This window comes from Battus philenor, unplaced genomic scaffold (genome assembly GCF_028537555.1).
Source record: "Battus philenor isolate CCGP_79_NKW_IND1 unplaced genomic scaffold, ilBatPhil1.0.hap1 SCAF_8, whole genome shotgun sequence".
Classification (NCBI taxonomy): Eukaryota; Metazoa; Arthropoda; class Insecta; order Lepidoptera; family Papilionidae; genus Battus; species Battus philenor.
In genome coordinates this window covers 15,078,451-15,106,024 of record NW_027181748.1, presented here as the reverse complement: position 1 = coordinate 15,106,024, position 27,574 = coordinate 15,078,451, and the positions used below count along the sequence as shown (strand labels likewise).

At 33.2% G+C, this 27,574-nt stretch overlaps 1 protein-coding gene across 1 annotated transcript in view; it reads right to left on the bottom strand.

Annotated features, from left to right (window-relative positions):
- Positions 1 to 8,647: 8,647 nt before the first annotated feature.
- Positions 8,648 to 27,574, bottom strand: part of LOC137931760 (uncharacterized) — a 33,283-nt gene continuing 14,356 nt past the window's right edge. Inside the window, exons 2-7 of the mRNA XM_068775257.1 lie at positions 21,390 to 21,533; positions 16,035 to 16,196; positions 15,230 to 15,406; positions 14,470 to 14,667; positions 10,102 to 10,346; positions 8,648 to 9,127 (exon numbers count right to left, since the gene is read on the bottom strand). Of these exons, the coding sequence (XP_068631358.1) occupies positions 9,059 to 9,127; positions 10,102 to 10,346; positions 14,470 to 14,667; positions 15,230 to 15,406; positions 16,035 to 16,196; positions 21,390 to 21,533 (995 nt within the window). The 3' untranslated portion in view covers positions 8,648 to 9,058. The remainder of the gene's footprint in view (positions 9,128 to 10,101; positions 10,347 to 14,469; positions 14,668 to 15,229; positions 15,407 to 16,034; positions 16,197 to 21,389; positions 21,534 to 27,574) is intronic.

Genomic DNA, 27,574 nt, shown 5'->3' with positions numbered 1-27,574 from the left:
CCGAAGTTAGCCGATTGTCTCTTTCCAAAGGTCGATTTGCAATATCGCCGGGTACTGTATATTATTTATATTAAAATGAAGGGTAGACGTTTATTATACTTTCTCAACTATCTTAACATTTCAAAACGCTTTTTTTTTTTTCAAGAAACGAGAGAACTACTCCTACGTTATTTTTATTATTTCGTTGCATGTTTAACCAACAAGCGCATAGTACTTTGTCAGGTTCCTTATCGCTACTGATAAAACTTTTTTGTGTCGTAGACCCCTTGCCATGTTTTTCCGTGTTGGGTAGTACCTGATATTGTTGGGTAGTACCTGATATTGATTTCCTGTAAATTTCTAACTGTAGTGAAGTTTAGTGTTAAAAACTTAAAGTAAAAACACATGTTAATTTATTAATTGAATTTAAATTAAAACTACTCAAAATAAAATTTTGTATCTGTTATGTAAAATACACGTAACATTAAATAAACAATTTTTTTACTTCATAGGTATTTTTATAAATAATGTAAATGTTTTGTTATTATAAGATAGTATGATGTAAGTAAATAGGTACTATCAGTGTATGTGTTGAGATCCACTATCGTGGACCCCCATTTTCATTTCATGGACCCCCAAATTTTTTCGCTGACGTAGACCCCTTGCAGGTTGTCATAGACCCCTAGGGGTCGATATAGACCACTTTGGAATCACTGGTTTAAAATACTTATATTGCTCGCTGAGTGTTGCAAGTGATCAAATTAAAGCTACCATAATGAAAATTTTAATTAAGAATATGGTAAAGCAAAAATTAAAAATAAAACTTTCATTGCGTAGTTATGTTAAGATTTATGTCATTTTGTGTTATTTTATATAAATATTTCTTTAGGCGTGAGTAGTGTAATGTCTTTGGGGTTATGTCTTACAGTGGGCATCCCTGGGCTGGTATGATGACGGTGATAATGATGAAATATTTTAATGCTATCTATTAGCTTATTTAACTGGAATTATAGTTCACAACAAAACATTTAGCATCGCTTATAGCGTTGTGGGTTCATAAATATGAATTTATACATATATGAATTTAAATATACGATTAATATACATATAATATATATGTATTTTAAACAGTGAATACGACATTTATAACATTTTATTTAATGTTTAGAAATAACTGAAATCTATTCTAAAATTCATTATTTAATACTCGTATGGAATTCGAATCTAACTGAATATGTGATAAAAAGTATATAATATTTTAACTATCGAAATATAAAACTAAGAATCATCTCACACTGTAAATTGTGGTTAAAAATAGCAGAACCAAAAATAAAAGATCGCGTGGGTTGTTATTAATTTGTGCGGAGTGTGCACACGGCCGTAGACGCTTCTGGTGTGGACGGCCGCAAAGGTATGTCCGCTATTAGTGTCTATCATCTAAAAACATTTAACTTTGAAAACAGAGTTCACAGAGTACAATTATATTAAAAATAAATTAGAGGTACAATCATACATATGTCACTGATTAGTTTTAGGTGTAAAAACTTTAATAGTTACACTGGAATAATGTTACCAATGAAAGAATTTTCCAGAAGCTTTTAATAATCTGTGTCCCTTTAAATTTTAAGAAAAAATTTCCGTATGAGTAACGTATATACAGGATGATTGGTTATTGATGTAATAGCTTTAAAGGGGTGAATATATAGCTAATATGCAAGCAAAAATCTTAAAAACATTTTAAAATATTTCCAATAAGCTCATATAAGGCGATCACTTTGAAATATGTTACATTTTTTTTTCCTAAAACTCTTCTCTCTTCTTTGACTCATAGTACTTGGTTTTATATCACATTTTGTGTATCACAATTTTTTTTAAATCAATACCGCTGGCAGATCTACATAAATAAATATATTATACGTAGCGTAGGTTTGTATTTAATCTGTGGATCGAGAACAATAGGAATGAGAATGCTTTGCCGAAACTATGGACACGCTTCCGAGATTCGAAATTTAAAATAGATTTCCGGAAACACGAAGTTATTAAGGTGACCGTTATTCTTATTTATATATAGATCGGCATAAGAATGAGTTCGTTAATTTCTTTCACATTTTCTTATTTTAACCTATTTATTTTAATATTTGTGTTTTGTTTATAAATAGAATTTTTCCTTATATCAGTTAATGTCAGTTGGTAAATCACCTAGAGACAGATGATGATATAACAAAAATTACTTCATGTATTCCGACATTTGGCGCTGAGTGTACACTGATTGATTTGTTGAATTTTAAAACTCATATCTGGAAGTGATTACGCAAAATCTATATGAAATATTGACTGAAAAAAACAATAGGTTATACCAGCCTGTAATAGAAGAAAGGTATCGTAAAAAGAATGACTAATAGAGAGAAATTGAAGTAGCTGTGACAAACCTCATTGTTTTTTTTTAAACATACGACGATGGTGAATGGACAGTTTTTCGGCCAGGGTCAATTTTTTATTTGACTTGCTTCTGCCAAAATGGAATTTTTTTTCACGGGTGCGAGGGGGCAAAGCTCTTTGCCTAACACCTCTTTTAAGGTAGCAAAGATCAAGGCATCTCTAAGAAGCCTTGGATCGCTTTGGTGAACACCCTATGAAGTGACAAAGCTCAAGGAACGCGGGGATTTCGACTTGGACCGTCACTTGTTGATAATACTCGTTTAGCATTCCGACTCAAGGGTGCACGAGAGGTCCAAATCTTGGTCGGTATCTATTACTTCATTACCACTTTGGAAAGTGTTAGCGTTGAAAGAAGAAGTGTCGGATGGAACTTCAGCAACGCTTATATCTAGAATGATCGAGGATTGGTGACCCCTTTGGTGGAAGGTAGCTATGGAATGTTTTGCATGATCTCTGTCTTAACATCGTCGTGTCATTCAGAGTCAATGGCAGGTCTTGGCTTTAATTCTTATAGAGTGTGATTGGTTTTAGATGAACAAGCTTTAAAAGAGTGAATGTATCAACTATACATTCACAACTGTAAATCTTTTGCTGTCAATAATTAATGTTTTGTACACCATATTCAAAAATCTAACCTAACTGAAAATAATAAAATAATATAAATATAATATAATATAAATAGCGTATGCAAAATTAGAGTTATTGTTAACCTATCATATTTCAATAGAGTTTGAGTGATCACTTGATAAAGGATGATTAAAAAAGGTTTTTTTTTTTACTGACAAATGCGCTTGATATTTATACCCAAATACCCTGTATATCTATTAAAGATAAGACCAAAAACGCAACATCCTGTTGTGTACGAAGATAAATGCGGTGGAACCCGATATTTGTTAGCGAACGTAAAGTAACATTAGATTGAATTACGATACGTTTTGTAGTGTTCACGCTCCGTGTTACTGGCCACTATGGCCCCAATACTTTTATGTTAAGTAATTCTTGGACGTCCGAATTCAAATATCGAACGCCGATTTGAATTCGGACGCCATTAGTGATGTCGCTGCTGTCGCGCTAGGGTCTTGTAAATAATCTTTGTACATGTGTGAATACATTCTTCGATCACACTAGGTTATTATCTTCCTTAGCAATTTGCTCGAGTGAACACACCTCCACCCGCTAATTGCTTATAGTTTTAAATATGGCGTGCCTTAAGACCTGTCTTCGAATTAAAGTTGTTTGTCATTTATGAGAATAAACTCTTCCAACTGCGAATATTGATTAAAATAATGATATTACTATGATTATTATCTTATTTGTAGGAAATAAGACGTCCACCGCTTAATACAGGTCTTGTGATTTCTAATATGACCAGTTGAAAGCGGCATCAAGCATCTTCCGATGATCTTAACAAGATCGTCTGTTCATCATGAAGGTGGACGTCTTTCGATGCGCTTGCCACTCCAAGGTTTCTACTCCACAAACTTAAGCCGCATTAAAATAGGGTCGGGTAAACAATTTAAACAAAAATAAAAACATAGAATAGCAATAAAAGTAACTATACAAGGTAATAAAATAAAAATATTGAAAAAAAGAAACAGCAAAGAACTATAAATTGTAATAAATATACACCTGTGATAAAAATAAATAACTTAAGCTTTAATAAAATAAGAATAGACTGTGATACATTGATACAGATAGATCTAGACTGTGATAATTGGAGAGGGGATGAAAGGCGATGCAAAGAAGGAAATTTAGAATGAATGAAAATGTCAGATTTTGTGATATATGTTAGAAGAGTGAATGAACGATATTTGAAGATTGACTCGTATGTTTCGGCATGAGATCCGATTTGGAAATGGAATAAGGAGTCAAAGCAGACTGTCAAACTTTATAGCAATATGAAAAAAATATAACAAATTAGGTAATAAAATTAAATAAAAATTAAGGTTATAAAATTTCTGTGATATAGAAACAAAACATAGTCAAATATTAGGATCATAGATGAATGATTTTAAAGAATTGTAAAAGAAAATGTAATATTGTAGGAAATTTAGCGAAAGATGGAAAGCGACGCGTAGGAGGTATGTAAATAAAAGTAATAAGAGTGAAAGTAAATATGAAGGAAGATGATAGAATGCCAGATATTGTGACTGACGAAAGAAGAAAAATAAATAAAAGTATACTGAAAAACTTAGTAAAATCAATGTATCTCTCCTAATGATCTATAATAAGAGAACAAGAGGTCCCCAAAAACAGAGACCATAGAAAAAATCCTTAAACAAAAGGCGTCAGACACTGCCATTTCAACTTGTCAAACTGCAGGCCATGTTGGACAGTTTCTTGCGTTAGTATACCGCATCTAATATATAATTGTACACATAGTAGCGACTAATATATAATTGAGTAATCTGAATTGTATTGTTAATATATATAAATTTTAGCTGTATTTATCCATAAGAGAAAATTGTATGTTAATTGTATAATAATTATGAAACGCTGTCGTGCCTCGCAGCTGGGAGAAGAAAGATCCGTATCAAATAGCGGCAACCCTCTCCCAACTGTCTGCGTTTAGTTTAAGCGAAAAATAAATATTGTAAAAAAACCACTAGCGATACAAATTAGAATTAATAAAAAAAAATATATACCGCATCTAAATATAATGAATTAGAAAATAAATATCACCTTGATACAAAGTCATTATTTACATTTACATAAGAAACAAATGCCAAGACGGATTTGGCGACAGTTATTTTCGTGAGGAAGGAATTTCCGTGAGTTTAAAACGCCAGTCTCACGGACGTATCCGTAGTCCGGCGCCAAAGTAATTCTTATCTAATCTTATCTGTTCCACTGCCAAAAGAAAGTTTCAGTCTGTCTTTGTTGATCCTAGATGTTCTGCGTCTTACCCCTAAGTTACAATCGTGACATATTGGCAAAATATGTAATAAGTAGAAACAAAACATAGATAGGCAATAAAACATTTTAGATCGGAATAAAATAAAGTTATTGAAAATAAAATAGCATAAAACATATACTGAATAAGAATAAAGTAAATCAAAATATAAAACCTGTTATAATTTATAAATATAAATAGATATATCTGCAGTGTTTGAGGATGGATGAAAGGAATGGAATAGTTGAGAAAGACAGACAGATCTGTGAAATGAAAGAACGGAGAAAAGGATAATGTGAAGAATGAAAATAAAAATGTAATGTGAAAAAATTAATAAAAAATAAAAATCCCTGTTCCCACTTATGTGGACATCACGTTCCACCCCTATTTATATAGGGGTGGAACGTGATGTCCCCAATAGCGGAGGCCACAAAAAAAAAAGAAAAAAATCATAACACAAATTAATTAATTTTTTAGCACAACTTGAAACCATCGTAAGGAAAAATCGTACGAAAAGAATTATTAAAGTTAATTGATATTTGTTTAAATAACAGTGTTTTATTTGCCAACAAGTCAAAATATCCCGCAGTTTTTTGCGTTCTTACAAAAATTGCTTAGCAGACAGACGATTGATATTTACTGTCTTAATTCATAAAACAAGTTCAAACAAGTAAAAACTTCGATAACTCCATCACATTCTTAGTTCGAGCTCAATGTTTAGTCTTTTTTAGAGAATAGTTTCAACTGTCTAAAGTATTGTTAATATATAGGTGATTCCAAATAAGCATAATAGCTTTAAACGCGTGAATGTATTGCTAATTTGTCAGCAAAAGCTTTAAATCTTTTACACCTATTTCCAATCATCCTGTATAAAATGACCACTCATAAGTACGTTGTATTAATTATTTTTTTCCAATTGTAATGCAACTAGATTTTAACTCCAGGCAGTACAGTCTGCAGGGACCAATTGTAAACAATAATTCATTTTAGTGTTTCCAAATTTTTCTTATTATATTATAATTACGTATTTATTATAGCTTAAACCATTGATTTTGGATCAGTTATACATTACCATAATTATCAACAAATGAGTCATACATTCACTTTAGATAAATCTTTTACAGCTAAACTAATCGCCCTAAATATAAGACATTGGCAAGACAGTGTGCAGAAGAGATGATCGTATTTCTATGTCCATCATCAAAGTGGAGACGCCATCTTGTTAAAGCTGTTGGAATGTGTCAACAGTTACAATAAATAGCTGGAATATTAAAATAGTCAATCTTTAAGGTCACTGTCAGAATTAAAAACATAACCAAACTTAACCTAAAAATCTTGTCATTTGCACATTACATTAATATTTCCTCAAAGGAGTTTATAAAAAAAAACTTTTGAATTATAATCAATCACGTTTATTTTCAGAAGCCACGATGAGAACAGGTACCAATTTCTTAAATAACCTAAAATAATTATCACGAATAACATAAAATATATTACAACGCATCTTATAAACGCTTAACAAATCAACAGAACACTTTCCGTAATCTACGCCTCTCTCATTAATTTACAATAAGCCGTACACACACAGATACTTCCCTTATCAATCATGTTTTGTTCACGTATCACATATTTTTTTTCAAGATTCAAAGACACAGTTTGATGTCAACAGTTATTTTTAAAACAAGTAATATAAATATCATTTTTATATTAATATCTGTTAAAGAAAAACTAATAATTATTTTAATTTTAGTTTGAAATAAAATTTTAATGTTTTTAAAAATTAAAAATTATTTTTCCTTGTTAAATTATTATTTGTTGTACAAAGATAAAATAATTGTGAAATAGAAATTGATTATCTTTGTCAAGTTAACAGTTCGGACAAAAATTTGTGCGATTTTCACATATTTTCAACCTCGAGTGGTTGAAAACTTTTATTCTTTAAGTTTTGTTTTTTTTTTTTAATTTATTTAATATATTTTTTGTAGATATTACGCCATATGAACTTGATACAGATTAGATATTAATACCTTATTTTTTATCATTAGTACATGCAAAATGTGTTGTATTAAATAATCTTGTAAATTTGACAAGAGAAGTATTCGCATTACATTTTCGGCAAACTAACAACTTTATAATAAGTAAATAAATATAATTTTTTCTATAATTAAACAATTTAACAAATCTTTATTACGTAGCATATTTTATATTTATCCTATAGCTAGAATACCTCGGCGAGGGTTCGCTGTATTAGGTTAAACACTATTAAAGAACACTGGTTTTACGTGGTTATTATGAGAAAAATATTAAATTATTATTTACTAAAAACTAGTTCGATATTTATATGCTCTTTTTTCTATCCGCCATTTTTATTTGTTATTATCAAACATGGCGTCTTTGATTTGACGTATCCTGACATATTTTTGTAAAGAAACAATTTAATAATATTTTAACGCTTGATAAGGACGGTTCTATCACCTCAGCATTATATATATTTAATAATAATTTATGCTTAATGTAAAGCTGTATCATGTTTTACCGATTATCAATTCTCAATAGTGTTTAATCTAAGTGTAGTGTCTATCTAATAGCTTCAAGCCTTCCATTATCATACGTTATAGTTACTTTCAACAACGGCTTAGGGTTGAATTCCACTGCTATTGCACTGCGACCGGTGTCACAAGATTTTACAAGACAAAAATTGACTATGTATTAGTTTTATATAATTTACCCTAAGACGAGAAATATAAATAAATGTTAATTGGACAATTATGTATAAAATAAAAAATGTTATAACCTTTACCGATTAAATTACTGGCCGTTGAGATTATTTAAAAAATATATTCTTATTAATTATAATGTATTATCTAGATGTTTTCAAAATGGCGTGCATCTGAAATACAACTAATTGCCACAACAATAAAATTTTCTTATCCTTTATTTTTGATAACGCTAACTACTTTTTAGTGCTGTTTATAAATTATCAGTATTATTATTTTTCTTCAACACGAATGTCAGTCGCGCGCCATTTTTACACGAATTGAAGGCCATTACAGACTATTAAAACTGACAATGTATGTTATATCTAATGAAACTTATTATTTGATATAGCAACACAGGCCGCAGCTTCTATTACTTTTAAATTATCTAGATTATTATCGTTTTAATTCGATATGGTGTTTCATTGCGGGGGTTTATGGGACTGTATTCTAAACTCAAAGCGTATGTCTGGAGTTGGTAACATTTTTTTTAATAACAATTTTTAATCTGGCGACATTCTGAAATAGGTGTTATAAACCTTTATACTAATATATCTCCAGTCATATGTATATATTTATTAATTACGAGACAATAAATTACAATTTATTTAACAAATATAAGGTTCCTCTCTTTTTTTCACTTATCTCTTTAAGTAATATGTTTATACTCTTGAATTATGTTACGAGGATGCTCCGGATCGTTTCGATCGCGTCTCAGAATATTGCACACAAGTCATCACGGCGAGCTTACAAAAAACTTTTTATCAAACACTAAAATCACTTGTATAATGTACAATTCACATTATCCATCTATCAAAATCTTATCAGTCCACTTCAATGTCATTTCGTTCTTGTAAGTCGATTATTTTAGTCCATTATGTTTCCTGTTTGCGTTCTGAGAGCTTTACGTTTACATCCAGGCGATGGCAGGGGTGCCGTCTGAGGAAAGGGAATCTAAAGACCTTCGGCTGGTCGTCCCCCGGGCCTGCTGTCAGTAAAGAGAAGAACTGGAGCACGGCCCATCCACGCCTTGCAACTGCTGCTCCGAATGTGTTATTAGCTGGACAGCCAAATGGTGGTTAATTTTTATAATGTAAAACAAGTTCCAAATCAATGCATACTCATATTAACTTTATACTACCCTAATATTAAAATTTTACTTCTGTAATAATTATTCCATGCTTTTACAATATTGACATACTTTGCTGATAATAAATGCATGCTTCATCAATATTAAATGTAATAATAATAAATCTCCTCTCTAATAATAATTCTTAAAAAATATCTGCATAGTAGTTTTAGTCTATAGACTACAAGGCATAGGCCTCCCTGAAAGATCTATGTGGGGATATACCAAAATCACCACCCTTGATAGGCGGGTTGGCGATCGCAGTGTGGTATTACATTCCGTAGAGGACGCTACTGCCCATCCTCTGAAAATATGTTTGTGAGCAGTGGCAATCCTATATAATTAATACACAAATTGTGAATTATATAAGATTGTATTCCGGAGATTGAATCCGCGACCTACGACAACAAGTCTCAGTCCTTACCGTTGAGTTATCACTATTAAAAAAATAATTGCATAATAATAATTCTATTCTCTATCTATGTTAATTGTTCTCTAATAATAATACTTTTTTTTAATAATAATTCCTTACTTACATTTTATGATTTTTCTTTAATAATAGCCGCTTACTTCTTTAATAACAATTCCATAGTTATCAATGTTAATAAATCTCTAATAATAACTTCTCTTATTATTAGTGCATACTCAGATATTAATTCCACATATTTAAGGGTTTTCCATTATCGTATAATAATAATTCCATATCTATCTTAGGTATGGAATTATTATTATCAATGTTAGTTAATATCTAACAAAAATAATATACTTCTGTAACTAGTGCGTGTATATTTATTAATTTTAGCTTCATTGTTTTCTTATAATACGTGTCTCATCTTTAATAACGATTCCATATAATTATCAGTTAATTATTTAACAGTAATACTTCTCTAGTAATAATTGCATACTTCTCTAATCTCGCAGACGGCTGGTAGCAGCCCGTCGGTGGAGTTGTTGGGCGAGCGCGGGGAGGGCGTCGGCGCGTGCTTCGGCAGTTCGCGGCCGGCCGCCATCTTGTCGTGCAGCTGCGCCAGTCGCATGCTCATTTGACGGCGCTCTTTCTGTTCGCGTTCTCTCTCCCACCGTTTCGCGCTGTAGCTCCTGATCGACGACGAACTGCTTTGCACTGAGTTTAGACTTGGACGTCGCGAACCTGCCAGCATTATTTATATTTTACATAGATATCCTTCGTTAAATTTTGAAAAGAGTGATATAAAAGCTATAAAAGGATGAATGTAATGATCATTTTTCGGCATAAATTTTTAAAGATTTTTCACATATTTATATACCCTGTATAAATTAAATCACCATTCATATACGAAACTTAAATTTTCATGACTGCCAAATATATACTCTTAAAACAATTAAAAGTTGAACGAAATTTATATTAGACCTTTGCTTCATTTTGATTAAAAAAAAGTTGTTGAAAATCTGACACTAATAGACGTCTGATATTTATTTATTAATGGATTTTTGTGACATTATTTATATAAATAAATAAAGAGAATATTTAATTTTTAACTATATAAAAGTAGATAGCTTGCACATTCCGGATAGAGTAGCGAGAGAAAGTAAGAATGCAAAAATAATAAAGACATGAGTACCTTATTTTGATGAATTATTTTTAATATTATCTGTGACGTTTCTGTTTCTGATGTTAACTAAAATTATAAAAACTATATAAGAAGTTGAACACACTAATAAATTATTAAAAATGTTTATAATATTGCCGCCATTTTGTTTTTCTAATTAAAATTTCTTTTCTTCACAGTAAAGTGTGATCTTTAAGAATCGATGATAATATTTATTATATATTTTATGTTTTAATTAATGAAACAGTTGAATAAATTGGCATGGTTTGCAATAACTTTAAAAGATATGTAAGTATGAATTTATCTAAAGTTAATTTGAAACTAGCTAATACAAAATTTAAAGTCAACAACATATCTATATACTTTCGATATCTGTCTGTCTGAATATTAAATGTAACGAATCTAAAGACTAGTTTATAACAGCAGTGTTGGGTACAATACAAGCATCGACCAAATGCACACATCATTCGTACAACACTCACACAAACAAGCACTCGTGCATGTGAAACTGAAGCTTTTGCTCACCTTTTGTATGCGAATTGTAAATATATCTTGGCCAATGTTTGCTAATGATTTTATTAAGTTTACCAAATTTGTAAATGATTAAATTAATGCATTAAAAAAAGCTCTTTTCGTGTTATATTTTATTTGGCGATGCAATATTCGAATGCAGTGCATATATATTAGATATTTAAATTATAATTTTAGTAATAAATTTTCCTTACTCTTTTTGCTGTTGATACCTAAAATTAGGTCAACCTAATCTTCAGTTTCTTTATTACGTTTATGTGTTTCGGAACAAGTGATTTTTTTAGACTTTATTGGAAATGTCTAAATATAGTTACCTTAAAAATTAAATATTGCGTTGTAGTAATGCACTATACTAAATGAGTAAAATAAAATAAGATTTTTGTAATTTACATCTGTCACTGTCCTTCAGTCATGACCCAAAAACATGATAAATTTAATGTAACGAGCGTAAAATATATCTGATTAATATTTGAAATTAATTTGGTTTTTATCCGGAATCCGTAACTTTTGGACAGTAGGGTAATAAAAAATTATTAAAAAAAATTAAATGATACTAAATAACATTTTGTAAGGAAGTTTAAATGTAGATCACAATATAATATTGTCCAATAAGAAAGACAAATATGGTGTTGAATGTTGTTAAATATAATTATTATAAAATAAATTACAGGAGATGATTTTAACACGTAGTTCGTTGAAAATTAGTTATATTTCATACATAAAAATCAATTGTTTCGTAACACATATAATACAAAAGGCAAGGTAACACACAGAAAGGACGTTGAACGGCGGCCATCTTGCTCGCGCCACGCGAAGCACACGTAAGGACCTGCGACTGACACCACTTGAAACATTAACAATTATCCATAGAACACGCCAAAAGCCACGTCAAGCCTCACATAAAGCCACAATTAAAGATCTCTACCGCGGCCGACATTTCCGAGGATGCTCTTGTTTCAATTGGGAATAATTAATAAAAAATCGAGAAAATTTGTTTCTTGATTCATTTCCATGGTTGCTATTATAATATTCACATCAAAAATTGTCAAATTTTATTTTAAAAAGAGCATCTGTTGAATCTGGATCATATTTATAATATTAAAATAATCGACGATTTAAAATTTCATATAAATGTCGACTCGAATAAATATATTTTGAATTCGAATGTCAGATTTGAAAATGGAATTGTAAAATTTAAATTTTGCTTTCGAAAATTTTCGAATGTTATATGTTTTTTTTTCCTGTAAATTTCGTAATTGAGAAATAGCTCATATCATTGAGATGTTCCGAGCTGGTGGTAGCTGGTACATTGGTACGGGCAGGCGTGGTGGAGCGGTCGCCAACAGTAACAACACGCGATATCTACCCACGTGCGACATGCGACACTAGCGACTCTTTCTCGAAAGCCCAATACATTCATTTTTAGACCACTAACAATCGAAATAACTTTAATGAATTAATAAAAAAAATATTTTTTTATATATCTATCGATAAAAATGTATATATTTTTATGTGTAAGTAAAGCCAATGGCAGTATTATTTTCCTGTTAAGGATATACCACTTTTTGGTTATATCCTGGCACTGGTACTAAAAGTTACATAATTAAAATTTAACAGCGAAATATGTTATTAGGATATTTTTTTCGCTGTTTTCTGTCAAAAATTTATCGTTAATCGCCTTTAAAAAGTTTTAAAATGTAATACAGTGAAAACTCCTTATTCGCGTTGTCACTATTCACGAATTAAAAAAAATTCGATCCAAATCCTATGTTTGCGGCTAAAATTTTTGTAGTCTAGGATCTAATAAGTGAATATATAATAATAAAAGGATTCTAATAGGCGTTCAAGCCAATATTTTTTGGTGACTGACACCGAACTTTTCGTTTAGGCCGCGTCAGTCACCGATGACTGACAGTATAAAATATGATAATATAGGTAAAAATAGAACATTTTACAGAAAACATTAATGGATTTTATTGAAACAAGATCATATTGAAATGATATTTCCACCCACTATACTAAAAAATAATGCTAATACGTTTTGAAATTTCAATGCAGTAAGTTCTAAATTGCTAGTAATGCGCGCGTGGCCTAACGGGAAAGTCGCTACAAAACCGCGGCACTAAAAAGGCGCTCAACGTGTAAAGATAAATAATCAACATTTTCAAAAATTCTATTAAATAGATTTTTTAATTAATTTGTTTTTTTTTTGTTTTGTCAGCTAGGATCATATCCTTTATAATCTTATATAAATTAGCATTACGTATTCACGGTTGTATTTGCGGCATATTTATAGAACATATCCCGCGAATAAAGAGTATTTACTGTATATAAATATATCATAAAGCGGTACAGTTTAAACCTCTCAATAAGTGATCGCATTTAAACTTTTTCCATTTCGGTTAAGCTAGTATCCAAAAGGTCCGAGTTGAGCTTTCCAAGGAGCCTTCGACCTTTGCTACTACAACATCCTGCCCAACACCACCCGTGAATTCTGAAAATGCCACTAGGTAGACCACCAAAAACTTAGATCACTAATGTGAATAGTCCACAGAGTTATTGACCTCGAAGGCCTCCATGAAGGGATCTAAGCTTGGGCTGTCGCTGACACTGTGGCAAGTGTTCCAAGTGGCATTTACAGATTTCGCGAATGCTAGTATATTGATGTCATTGCAATCGAAAATAGGAATGATTTAACCACTTCGGTACGGTGCTCGTTGGCCATAAAATCGTACCAACGGCTATGAGTCGACTTTAGCCCCAATTGAATTTTTTTTAATATATTTGCTATAACAGTTTATTATAATTACATTAGGTGAACATCATGGTATCACGATGTGTTTGGTGTGATATCAAAAATTATATTTATTCTAATATTGTAAAATAAAACTAAACATATTGGTACACCAAAATAGAAACATACGTTGTCTTAATTGTATTACAAGTGATATCTGCTTGTAATGTATAACAATCTCGACACAAATGTGTTAAAGAGCAAATTGGGCCCGATGTCGCGGCAGGTAAGAGCCGGCCGTGCGCTCGTGCCGAAGTGGTCAGAGGCGATTGGGCTTCCGAGATGGTCGCGGACGAGCGAGCAGCCAGGTGCACGGAGGTCAGCCGTAAAGTCCGCGCTGCCTACATCGTCCGGATCACCTTTGGCGGCGCGCTCGGGCGGGCGCGCGCCGCCGCCGCGCGCGGGCGTCAGGTGGCGCGAGATGAGCAAGATGGCGGCCGCTCGGGCCGCACCTGCGCGCGCGCGCCGCCCCTCCGTCGCGCCGCTGCCGCAGCCGCTCGTGCAGCCGCTGCGCGAGGACGCGCGCGACGACGCCCGCGTGCCGCTCAGCGTGCCCCCTGCGTCGCCACAAAAACATGAGTCAAATGGAACATTAACTAAACAACTTCAAAAATACTGGAACTGTTCCAAACTACAATATTGTACAGGATATTACTGTTATGTCTCTGCAAAATGCTGCAAAAAGTTACTTTTAAGTTCACAGATCCTTCCACTCCCATGAAGCTGTAAAAGCCTCCGGGCTAATAACAGCAACTACATCAATAAAGAAATCAAAAAAGTAAGTAAAAAGTTACTGACAGTTTTTAAAGATCGACGACAAGCCGCTGGTCATGAAGACTTTTTTATTTAAATGTCCAGAGAAGTCCAGACAGGCTTTCGTTTATTAGATGCCTTCTAGGTCCAAGATGAAAGACGCTCGATTATATTCAGCAGTGGACGTCTTACGGCTAACATGACAACGATGATAATGTCTTCAAGATAATATTGACATCACCACTTAACGTTGATTAGAAACACAGTTTAATGGTTCTCTGTATTAAAGGAAGTTTTAGTTCTACCCTCATTTAAATTTGTGGCAAAGGTTATAGTGAATTTGCAGCAGTTGATTGGTGCAGTTACCAGTGTCGTTAAGCGAGTAGAGACAGGGCGGCGTGAGCCTGGCGTCGGCAAGGTGCGCGGGGTGGTAGCGCGCGCGCGTGTACAGATGCAGCACCATGCACAGCAGCCCCGCCAGCACAAAGATGCCCGACGCCACGCCCAGTAGCGTCGGCATGTCAGCTGTCAGCAGCACCATGTCTGGAACCGTACATCCATCACGCTCTTTGAGTTCAAGCCACTCTTATTTAATATATATCTCGATTTGATAAATATTTCCGTGTGCTGTCTTCTTTTGATTTGGTCTTTTCCTTTTGGGTAAAATTCTACTCTGGAAGAGGAAGGTAGTGTTAACCTATCCATTGATCTACCTCAGTGGTCTATATTAGTTGCGTAACATAAATAATGTTACCTGAAATTATCTACTGTAGTATTGATGAAAGCTGTAAAATAATTTCGTTAAGCGAAATGCCGACGCAAATCGAAAAACAAAAACGCTTGTACATTATTTTGAAAATAGAGAAAAGTAAAACTCGAGAGAACCGGTAATCGAGAAAGTGAAGAGAATTGAGAACTATCGATTCTCGAAAGAATCGAGAAAGTAAAGAATCTAAAACAGATTCAAGAATAAAAAAGAAAGAGGCGAAAATCAAAATGTCGAGAATCAAGACAATCGAGAATCGGAAATTTCGGGAAATTTGGGCAAAGAAATTCAAGAATTTAAAAAAGCGAAAGAACCGAAATAAGAGGCAATAGAGAATCGTGAGAATCTGGAAAGTACAGGCCGAAACCACCACGAGCGATCTGTTACCATGGTAGATGGTGTTACCTTCTGTGCAGAAAACGCGTGGCACGGGGCGCGAGTGGCTGGTGCTGTGGTAGCCTGGCTCGCACTGGCAGTACGCGTTGTGGTTGACCTGGACACACGACGCGTGTGGGTCGAAAGCTTGGCACGTCTGCCGGTAAAAGCACTGCTCGCCGAGCTTCTTCGCTGTCGTATCAAACATAAATCACATATTTAATGGAATCAGGCGTTACCTCGCGGAAATCCATCCTAAGTAAAAGGACCAATATTTAGCCACTTCCGCACATTCAGTGGTAGTCGTGCAATGAAATGCACCGCCCGCCAGCCCGCTGATAAATGCGCAAACAATGCAAATCACACAACCGCCACCACCAAATCACTCAACACGTGTTTCACCCCTCCACGGGGCATCTTCAGGAGTTATGTTACACCGATTAGTGCCAAACACAGAGTCTTTTTTGGATACCGCGTTCAGGTGTCGCTGGGTATAAAAGACCCCTCACATGTTGGTGTGACCTCACACTCTGTGTCTAAATATTGGTCCTTTTCTTACATAAATCACATATAATAACAATCTTTGATTGAAACTATGAAACAAATATTTATTCTAGGGTCGGTTTAATCTATAAGTGCAGGGAGTGCAATGCACACGGGCGCCGCTGTCTCAGGGTGCGCAGCTACACAGCTAAGAGCATCGTCTTGGACCATGTTCGTCATGTTCGTTTAGTATCGCAACAGAGATGCTATAGGTATAATAACAATAAGTGTTATTCTGCCGCCACAAGAAGAAAGGCCGTAACTAATACCATACTGTAAACTATACCTACTTATAAAATAGCTTGTTGTCGGCAAAGTGAATATAGTAATACCCCGCTTTACGCGAGGGATACGTTCCAAAAAAAATCGCGTTAACTGAAATTCGCGTATAACGAGGTTTATGATTAAACATAGTCAAAAATTATTACAAAAAAATACAAATCATTTTAATCAATCACTTTAATTCTACGAACACTTTATGCAATACATACACTTATTTTATACGGAAAAATACATCTATTGTCTTTTGGGTAACGTTTTGTTTACGTTCTTGTAAAATACGTTCATAACACCCAACACTGTTTTTAATTGTTTGACAGATGGTCAAGACACCATACAGAAGTTGATGACTACATTATATTTATACGCACTCTTTCGCGTAATTCGAGGCATTTGAGCGCGAAATTTGCAATTCGCGTTATAGTGAAACCGCGTATAACGGGGTTGCGTAAAGCGGGGTATTACTGTAGTTATAGCCGGGAGGGGGGTGAGGTCAGGTCTAGGGGGCGCCAGGGTTTCATTGCACACGAGCGGTACACGAGCTAAAGCCGCCCCTGATTTATTCTATCAAATAAATATATTTAATCATCTTTGAAAAGTCAATCAATTGTTGTAATGTACATATAAATATATATTAATAGTGTTTATTCTATAGAGAAAAACCTAACAAGAAACTAGATTAATAAATGAATAATGTAATATGAAAAAGATACTATTTGTCTACATTATAACGTAAAATAAACAAATCGGAGAGATGTAGAAGAAATATTTTCCGATAGTAGGGCTCTGGGGATGTTTCTTGTGATACAGCAAGCGAACTACAAATTGTGTGTCCGACTTTTTTAAGAAATTATTTACATGTGTTTTAAAATAATGATTCTTTTTATTTAGATTATATTACGTAAAAGAATTAAATTATAAATATATAACAACTATGTTAACCTATAAATGTGTTTTTAAATGTCCCAGACAGGGACTTTGTTTTTATTTAATATTTTTTTATATAATAGTTTTATTTTCGCGCTCTTCTATCGTTCCTCCTGATCTTCCATTCTTTTTTATTTCTTTCTACAATACTTCTTTCTTTCCCTTTCATATCCATTTTTCCTTTTATTCGATACCATTCTTTCTTCTCATACCTTAACTATTACAATTTCTTTGTTTTTATTCTATACCACATTCTTTAATCTATACTGGGTATACATTTTTATATGTATTATTTTATTTATTTATTTAATTGCTTAATTTTACTGCTGAGTTTTATTTACAATTTTTAATTTTAGCTCAACTCTTGTTTCTTTTCTTTTTACCACGTTTTCCGCAATCGTTCTGCACGTTTTTAGGAACGTTGGTCTTGATTCCTCGTCGATGATCAGCGAGGCCATAGAGTCCTCGATAACCCTAATGCCTAACCGACATTCGGAGTCGATCCGGAGTCCTCCGAATGCGGGTCAGTGGGCTACCAGGTGGACCACGGTCTGGTCCACGCCAGGTTCACAGAAGCACCAGGGGTCTTCCTTGAACTTAAACAGGCGAAGGTATTTAGAGAACCTCCCGTGCCCCGTGAAGAGTTGGACCAAGACCGCGTCTACCTCGCCCAAAAATGTTTGTACAGGTCTCATGACAAACAAAATAGCCGAAATAAAATATTTGGATTGAATAGTTGAGGGTGTATTGCGTTGGGTGGTTCAATACGAAAAGGGAAGAATTCTAAATTACATTATAATTTAACTGCAGCGCATGCGCGCCCCTTGTAATTGCGTAGCCGAAATTAGAACTATTACGATTGCCTATTAGTAGATGTTATTAGTTTATTTTTTAACTGGTTCCCTAGATGGCGCTAATGAGCGCTTTGATACGTTACTGTTGATAGTTACATCGTTATATTTTCAAAAACTTTCTCTTATAACAAATTATTTTTATAATACATGTATATATGTATATGTAATTTATGTAAGAATTATATTATCCTGTTTATTATGTGCTTTTATGTAATTATATATTAGGGCACCAGAACCGACTGGGACATGATCACAACTCAGAGTGGTCTGACAAGAGTGCACCACATCACCCTCTGCAGAAAAATCGTAAAAAATGCTATAGAAAGAAATAAAACGTAAATATTGCAAATAAATAGATAATGAAGACAAAATAAGAGCAAAATAATATACAGTACTGTGATATAAAATAATTATAGAATTTAAGTAATAAAAATGTGATATAAAATAACAATGTAATTATGAAAATGTAAAAAGAAAGGAGGAATGAACGAAAGGTGATACAGAGCAAAAGGGAAAGACAGCAGAATTGTGGCATGAAAGAATAGACCGAAAGACAATGCGAAGTATGAAAGAAGAGAAAGTAAATAATAAAAAGTCATGTGAATAATTAAATTTGCCCGTAAAGTCCCTGTCCTACAAAGATAGGGTGTACGAGAGGCCCCCAATAGAGGAGGCCATAAAAAAAAGAGTGCACCAATGAGAAGTAGATGCTTATTGCGTAAATGAAACACCTTAAATAAATGCGAAGGATATCTTATTTGACAGTCTGGATATAGGGAATCCATTTGTAAATATCTGTGTAGCGTGTAGTGTCTTGCTTCCGTATATTTTTATTGAACCGCCTGACGCGCCAAACCCTATTTTGACATTCCTGTGGCGTGCGTTCGGAAACATTCGAATCGCTACAACCTAAACACAAATGATGTTCGATTGCTATTAAAATAAAATAAACATACACTTTTGAATTGGGCGTTTGAGTGTAATAAGTTAAAAATGGTAACTCGGTACCCCACATGAATAAGTTTGTGCAATATTTATAGCCTAGCTATTTTAGGCGTAGACGTGAGAAGAGGTTTCTAACGACTTTTTTTTACTTTACTTATTTAAACATCCGTTAAAATGTAACACCATCAGAAAAAACGGTTTATCACCATTACTAGTATATATTGATGAAATAACCTTGGTAAACATTTGATCTCACAGTGTTGTCTCTGGTAGCGTACGCATCCACTGCTTTTATTTTAATTACAAAGTTAATTTTTAAAATTAAGTCGTAAAAACTATAATAAAATAAATGTTTCCTAAAAAATCTTTCTTAAAATCATATATGATTATAATTTTACTTAATTATGTACATTTATAACAAACAGAAAAGCTAGTTTTTGTTCACTTCTTGAAATATTCTGAAGTTATCGACTGAAAAGCATAGCAGTAAGCGAATTAGCGAGTGGTTGAAGTTAGTCCAACAATTACGTATTCCAGTTCACATTTCAAAGGCAGATGTGGAACTTTAGACGAGGAAGGTTATACTAAGTACCCTTAGAAACTCGGATTATGGCTGGTTTTCGAAAATAAATTATTTTAATATTAATTGCTAGCGCCTTTTTAATTGCAGAAAAGAATTATTGCTATTCAATTTGTGTAGGCGCTAACCTAACCTAACACACGACTACTGCATTGCGGAAATAACGCCTTTGATTACTATAAATTAAAACAACATTTTATCGCACATTTTAACACTTTCTATATTATTTTAACACATGTTTTAATTTGTATTACTACAAGAAACATAATTTCTTATCTGTATACATAACATTTAATTTCTAATTCCCTTGGTCACGCCATAATTTGAGAACGATTTCATTAATAATTTTATTTATATTTTCTTATACTTTTTAGAATGAGTTCATGAAAAAAATATAAGACCATTAAAACTTTGTGTTTTGGCAGTTCAATATGAATTTTTACACTGTGCATTAATTATGTAAGATTGTCACAGCCCACATACAAGTTTTCACAGGATGAACAGCAGCGTTCTCTGCGTACCATATTACACCATGATCGCCATACCGCCTGCCAAGCGTGGCGATTATAGTATATCCCCTATAGATACCTTTGGCGTTGAGCTGTGCATGTTAAGCAGGCGTTTATGGACTGAAATAACGACTATGTTCTTCGCGATTTACAACTGAATGAATGGAACAGGTCAGTATGATACAGTTGGTTAAGAAAGGAAAATGTATTACCGTAAAAACATATTTGTCGTTTAATGAAACGTCTTCAAAAAAAATCTTTTATGTGTCTAATTGTAGGAATATATAATAAAGTTACAGTACAAAGTATCTTAGACCTTTATTTTCTTAGTTTTAATTCTAAAATTAAAAGTACATTATTAAATAAATCATATTGTAACATTCAAAAGTTTTTAGTCGATTGAAATGTGTGGAACTTCTTTTGTTTATTTATTTACATGGTTGATATTTAAAAGAGCAAATGTTGAGTTTCTTTCCGGTTCTTCTGGACAGATCAGCGTTCCGAGCCTGTGGTAGCTTATTACACATAATTTTAAAATAGTCGACGATTCAAAAGCGCATGTAAATACTTATTTGAATAAAGATATTTTGAATTACATTGAATGACATGCATTTATAATTAGAATTTTATTTTGGATGTGGCGGTTTTATCAGGATGATAAAAAAAGATGAATGGTTGTAATACGTTTGTTTGTTATATGTATAAGATGAACAATGAACAAAGAAGGTTTAATAATAAAATAGCTTACGTTTGGCGCATCCTTTGGCAGGGCCGAGCGCGACTGGATGCTTGGGATCGCATTGGCATGAGAGAGTGGATGGTTCACAATATACGTGGACAAGTTTGGGGTTGCAGCTGAAGTCGCACGGCGAACCCAGGTACATCCCCTTCTCTGTAAAACAACACGTATATATTAAAAAGAAATATCCTGTGAAATTACTTGTTATCACGTGACAATAAATACAGATTGGTGTGTTTCTATAGCCCCATTATTGAAGCTATTATTTCAATAATTATTTCGCATTTTTTTTATTAACATATCTTTCATACTTCTCAATTTCTACTGTAGTGAAATAATCACTGTTGTCAAAATGCTTTCGCTTATCTATCAATCCATCGGTCTACGCATGCGCAAAAACTAAGAACGCGCGGTGTATGATTTGTAGGCGGTTGTCAAAACCGCGTCTCACGCCGAAAAATATTATGAAAGACAAAAATGGCGAACGGCGTCAAGTGACATATGTGTTGTTGTTTGTGAATTTGTATTAAATCTTCAGTTCTGTGATGGAATATGGAATTAAAGACTATCTTATATTAATTTTGAATTAATGTTTAATATTTACAAATAGTGGTGAAAGTTTAATGTAAAAATTATTTCATTCGCTTGATAAATAATTTATTACGGCTTTGGTGTATCTGAAGTTGTAGACGGATGACTTTTAAAATAAACTGTGTCTATCTTTCATCCAAGCGTTTTAATTTTTGTGCTCCAGCTCACTAAGTGTGGTCTCTAACATTGCCTGCCTAACCTGTTAAACACCACCACACTACCATTCCTTACCTTCTTTAGTGCTACATGTATTCTCTCATTCTATGACATCCTTATACTTACTTTCCATACATCGCCTTTTATTCTTCTCCACATATCACACAATATTTTATTTCTATTTTTATTTTATATGTAAAATTTTTTACACTGTTTAAATTTTCATTATTGTTGGTACATTTTTAAGCATTATTTATAGCTAAATTTTGAAATCTAAAATCTGTTTTTTTACACACATGTTTACCATATCTTAAATAACCTTACAGTTTAAGGTATTGTAGGAAGATACAGTGCCATTCCTCGTTCCTCATCAGGAAGACAATGCTACCGCTCTCAAATAATCTTCCCATCACAGGCACACAATAAGTAGTAGAGCGTCCTAACACTGAACAGTAAGCGATCATGTTCATCACTGTCTTGTCCACTGCTGAGTTACAGGTACACGAGAGACTCATGTTGAATGCAAACCTGTATAGGTACTCTGTGGTTCCCTACTGCCTTGTGAACATTTGGACCAGCTTTTTCAACTACACTTCGGCAGAGGGATGAATGGATATTTTGCAGTCAATTAATGTACGGTTTTTTGAATAGATAAAAATCAATAATTTCATAAATAATAATTAACGCAATGATTATATACTAAGAATAAGCCTTTTTATAACTAGAATTATTACGTATTATTATTTTTGTATAGATAACATTATATTCTAATAAAAAAGTAAATTATACCCTATTAACTAATTTATTTTAGAATGTATATCTAATTTATTTATAGCAGATTGTAGGCTACTCTTCAAGGTGAAGAAAGAAATTCAATTTTTATTATATATAATTATTTATTATTTGCAGTACGTATTACACGCATATAGAGCTAAAGAGAACAAAACGTCGGTAAAACAGCACTACATCTATGAGGCTTACTGTCTAGCGCCATCTAGTAGATTTTTAGATAAATTATGATTATGATAAAACAGTTTTATGTATATTAACAATTTATTTATTCAGAATATCCACCTATTGATAATTACCCTGTATAAAGTGAACACTTTAAAATATGATAGACACGTTATTTTTTTTAATTCCGACGCGACAGGCCAATAACTGCTATCAGAATAAATATTCTGCAGTTACAGATAGTAAACAATAATTAATTTTAATCTGTAGTAATTCGAAATTTGAAAACGCTTTTTAATAAATTGCCATTGCATTATTAAATTTTTAAGAAACCATTGATTTTCTTATATGGTGTACTGTACATTATTTAAAAGTAAATAAGCTATATTTAAACTTCTTTTTACATTCATCGACATTCTTTAATTTAAATAAAAACACTAGGGTTTCAAAAGTGTTTTGAAAAAAATCCATAAAAAGTATGCAGGGTTTTTTTTTTGGGATCACGAAAGTCTTTCACAAAGTAACTAAAATTGACTATATGATCCACGAGTAAGTAAAAAGTCAGTTCATATATATTCGGAAAAGGAATTTTGACGGCGTTCCGAATCCAAAAAAAAAGAATATATATTTTTTTAAAGCAAACATCAAATATACTCTGTGTAGAGTTCTTGACACACATTGCAAAGCAAACATCTCGGAAGACTTGCTGCAAATTGTATTAAAATAGATTCTGGCCAGCAAGAAAGCACTTTCGAGAATATTTAAAAAAAAGTTTTGCTTGTTTTTTATTTAATCTACTGATTAAAACTAGCCGATACTCGCTATTACGTGAATATGGATAGACATAAACATCTATTTCCTATTATATAATAAATTGGATGCTTCAAGAAACAAGAGAAAGTTTAGAACAACTTTTTTTGTAGAAACATAAAACAAAAGTACTGAGAATAGGCTATTTATTTTATTACATTACCATATTAATTTGAAATTGATAATTATTTAATTTATAAATTCATGTTCTCTTAGGTCTTCATTAAAGATCACATGAACAGAGCTCGATCAAGCAATTGCTTGTAACCTTATGTAATTTTGCGAAAATGAATAAAAAATATTAATTTACCGACGTAACTCGAATTGAGTCTAAAGTGGCAGTTGGTTGAGTACATTGCTCGTGCATCAGAAGGCCGGAAGACGAGGTCAGGGTTGGCTTCCGACTTGGTGGACCCTCGACATAGTTAAGGATATGGGAAGTCGTTAGATGCGAGCAATGCAGAACCTATCCCCGCGGCGATCTATGGTGGGAGGATTATGTCTTGGAGTAGAAGTCTATGTAAAAAGAAGAAGATATTTAGCTCATAGAAAACGTTGCCGACTGACTGGAGCATTTATAACCTATTTATATATTTTTTTTATACTTTTTTAAATTTACAGTTTGTGAGGTTTTATGTTTCGTCTTTGTTACCTATTTTTGTAAAATTTTAAATAAATTATCGCTAATATTTTAATTTTTTTAATACGTTTTACATTCCACACGCCTACAGAAAGATTTGATAGCACGTAAAAGTCGAATCTGATTTAATTATAAATTGGTTTTTGGTTTAGTTAAACTTTGCTTTAGTTAATAAATAAAGGCAAATTTATATAAGAAGAGGAATAAATATAAGATTTTGAAGAAAGTGACAGTATCTCGAAGTATTAAAGGAAATTCTCTTTGACGGAGTTGTATCTCGATTTCCCTTTTTCACGCAGCATCCGCTGTTTACAGCGACTTTGTGACGGGAAATGGGAAATTGAATGCGGTTGTACTCAACATTGTTTCCTATTAACTCTACGTCAAGATTTTAATTTATATATTGTCTTTTATATACACGGTGTTATGTTATAGGTAGGAGGTGAAAGCTTTCAAGGTATGAATTTATTGCATATTTTTCAGCAAAAACTTTTAACACCTTTTCGAATCATCATGTATATAATGATTAATATGAAACATGTTACATTATTTATTTATTTATTTCTTAAGATATATAACAGACCAATAATTTAGAAAATTTATTTTTGTAATTATCGCTTGTTATTATTACAAAGCACGAGTTACAGAACCCTCTAAACAATAAACACTGAACCCTAGGATCAAGAAGTGCCGTGAACACGCGTGACTTTGGGATTTATTTATAGATTTTTGTGTACGGTTCTCGGAAATTCAAACCGTGTACTGTCTCGAACTTACTAGAACCTTATCCGTTGTATAAATTGGTGTAATCCCCATGTAGACAGTTCAGTGTTATTTTTCGAGTTATAAGATTAAGATCTACGACCAGTGATACAAAGTGACTATTTGGTAAGTTATTTGGACAGTGATTTCTTGAGCGATTTGGAAGCAAAGTTTAGACTAAACGAAAGTATACTTTGTGTTAAAGTAGAGTAACCATCTGATTGGTGAATAAAGAACTCCCTGTGAACCAGCGGTGTTTCATTTCGAGTCAGAACCGACAGTACGTTACAATATTACAACACCCGGCTATAAATATTGCACATCGACCTTTGGAAAGAGACAATCGACTAATTTCGGCTTCGTAGAGCGTTATCTCTATCGCACGAAAGACGACTGACAGAAAGTCACATGCGTAGTGCGGGACAGAGATAGTGCTTTACGAAGCTGATATTAGCCGATTGTCTCTTTCTAAAAGTCGATGTGCAATATTTATCGCCGAGTACTTTCTTATTCTTACTAAAGCACGTTTAGTATTTTTGTTTACAGCTGACAGTAATTTTTGAGCGCACCGGAGTAGTTAGTATAAAAATAAAATAACTTAAATGAAAATTTTACCGGTCTAATATTACTTTTGTTATATTTAGTCTGACTTAACAAGAGTTGGAATGCTTCCGCTGCGAACTGGCCGTCTTGACATGCTTTTGTAACGCTCGTATTCCTGCAGCTACTAAAGAATGTGAAACAAAGCCGCCACCAAGACGAATAGACATTCAAAGAGTCGTAAGCAATTCTAAAAATAGAAACACATCTTGTGACCCAGTAATAAGTCAGCCATGTTTTCAATACAAAATGGAGCATACTAACATATTGTCACAAAGCACGAGTTACAGAACCCTCTAAAATATAAACACGGAACCCTAGGATCAAGAAGTGCCGTGAACACGCGTGACCTTGAAGTTACTTATAGATTTTTGTGTACAGTTCTCGGAAATTCTAACCGAGTACTATCTCGAACTTACTAGAACCTTATCCGTAGTATAAATAGGTGTAATCCCCATGTCGACAGTTCAGTGTTGTTTTTCGAGTTATAAGATTGAGATCTACGATCAGTGATACAAAAAACTTGGACAGTGGCTTCTTGAGCGATTTGGAAGCGAAGTTTGGACTAAGCGAAAGTATATTTTTGTGTTAAAGTGACCATCTGATTGGTGAATAAAAGACGACTTTTGAACCAGTGGTGTTTCATTCCGAGTCAGAACCCACAATACGTAACAATGTGAAGTCAAAGTGGTGTTCTTGTCGTCAGCGGAAATTACTTGCAAGATGGTTATAAACCTTTTAAGACCTCTCATTACAACGTACCGCACCATGATCCTACTAGGACCGTAATAGGAACCTATAGGTATGAAATCTCACTTCAGGTCTTTCTGGCATGTATTAAGACACTCAACTAGCTATGTTCAGGATTTCTCTATGAGATCTAATCAACAATCCCATATCTTGACTGACTAGCACAGATATTATCACCGAGGGAAGGAAGGAGGACGGAGGATGGAGGAGTATCAAAACATTCTTTATTCGAATAGGCTAATACAAGCACTTTTGAATCGTCAATCAATAAGTCGGCATTGTTCTCCCTACAGGAAGCTACCACTGGCTCGGAAGGCAGTTCTGCTGAAAGCCGGCGGGAAACTCAACAATTGCTCTTTACAAATATAGTTTTATAAAGAGTACGCGACAATAATTAGCTACTTTTGTGAATTAACATCAATATAGTATTCTTGGATGGAATAATATATACTTTTTTAATATTTTTTTAATATCGACTTTAATCTATCAAGTAGCAGATCTGTAATTGACTGTGGAATTTTATTGTACATACGTATACATTGTGCCATAAGTATTTTATTTAACGGAAGATATTTCAGATCAAACGATCTATGTTCTGCCGCCTATTTGTTTCAGGAGGTGTCTAGTGCCTGTGAATACTGTAATTAAAATGCAGAAACATGATTTTACAAGAATAATCATGTAAAGAATTAGTAAAGAAACTAGTTTCTTAAATAATTCTATTTTGTATTGTGCTGCGCTTATTTGATGTCGGTAAAGCAGTGGCTGTTTAACGTTGACACTTAATAGATGGCGCTGTTATTAATGGAGTTCGTACATTGCGGTCGCAGGTGAGTAAAGCAATGGATTTTTTGTAATGTCATATTGATAAAAATATGGAAGAATAAACTTTTAAAAGGAGTCGAATATTTAAATAATAACTTTAAATATC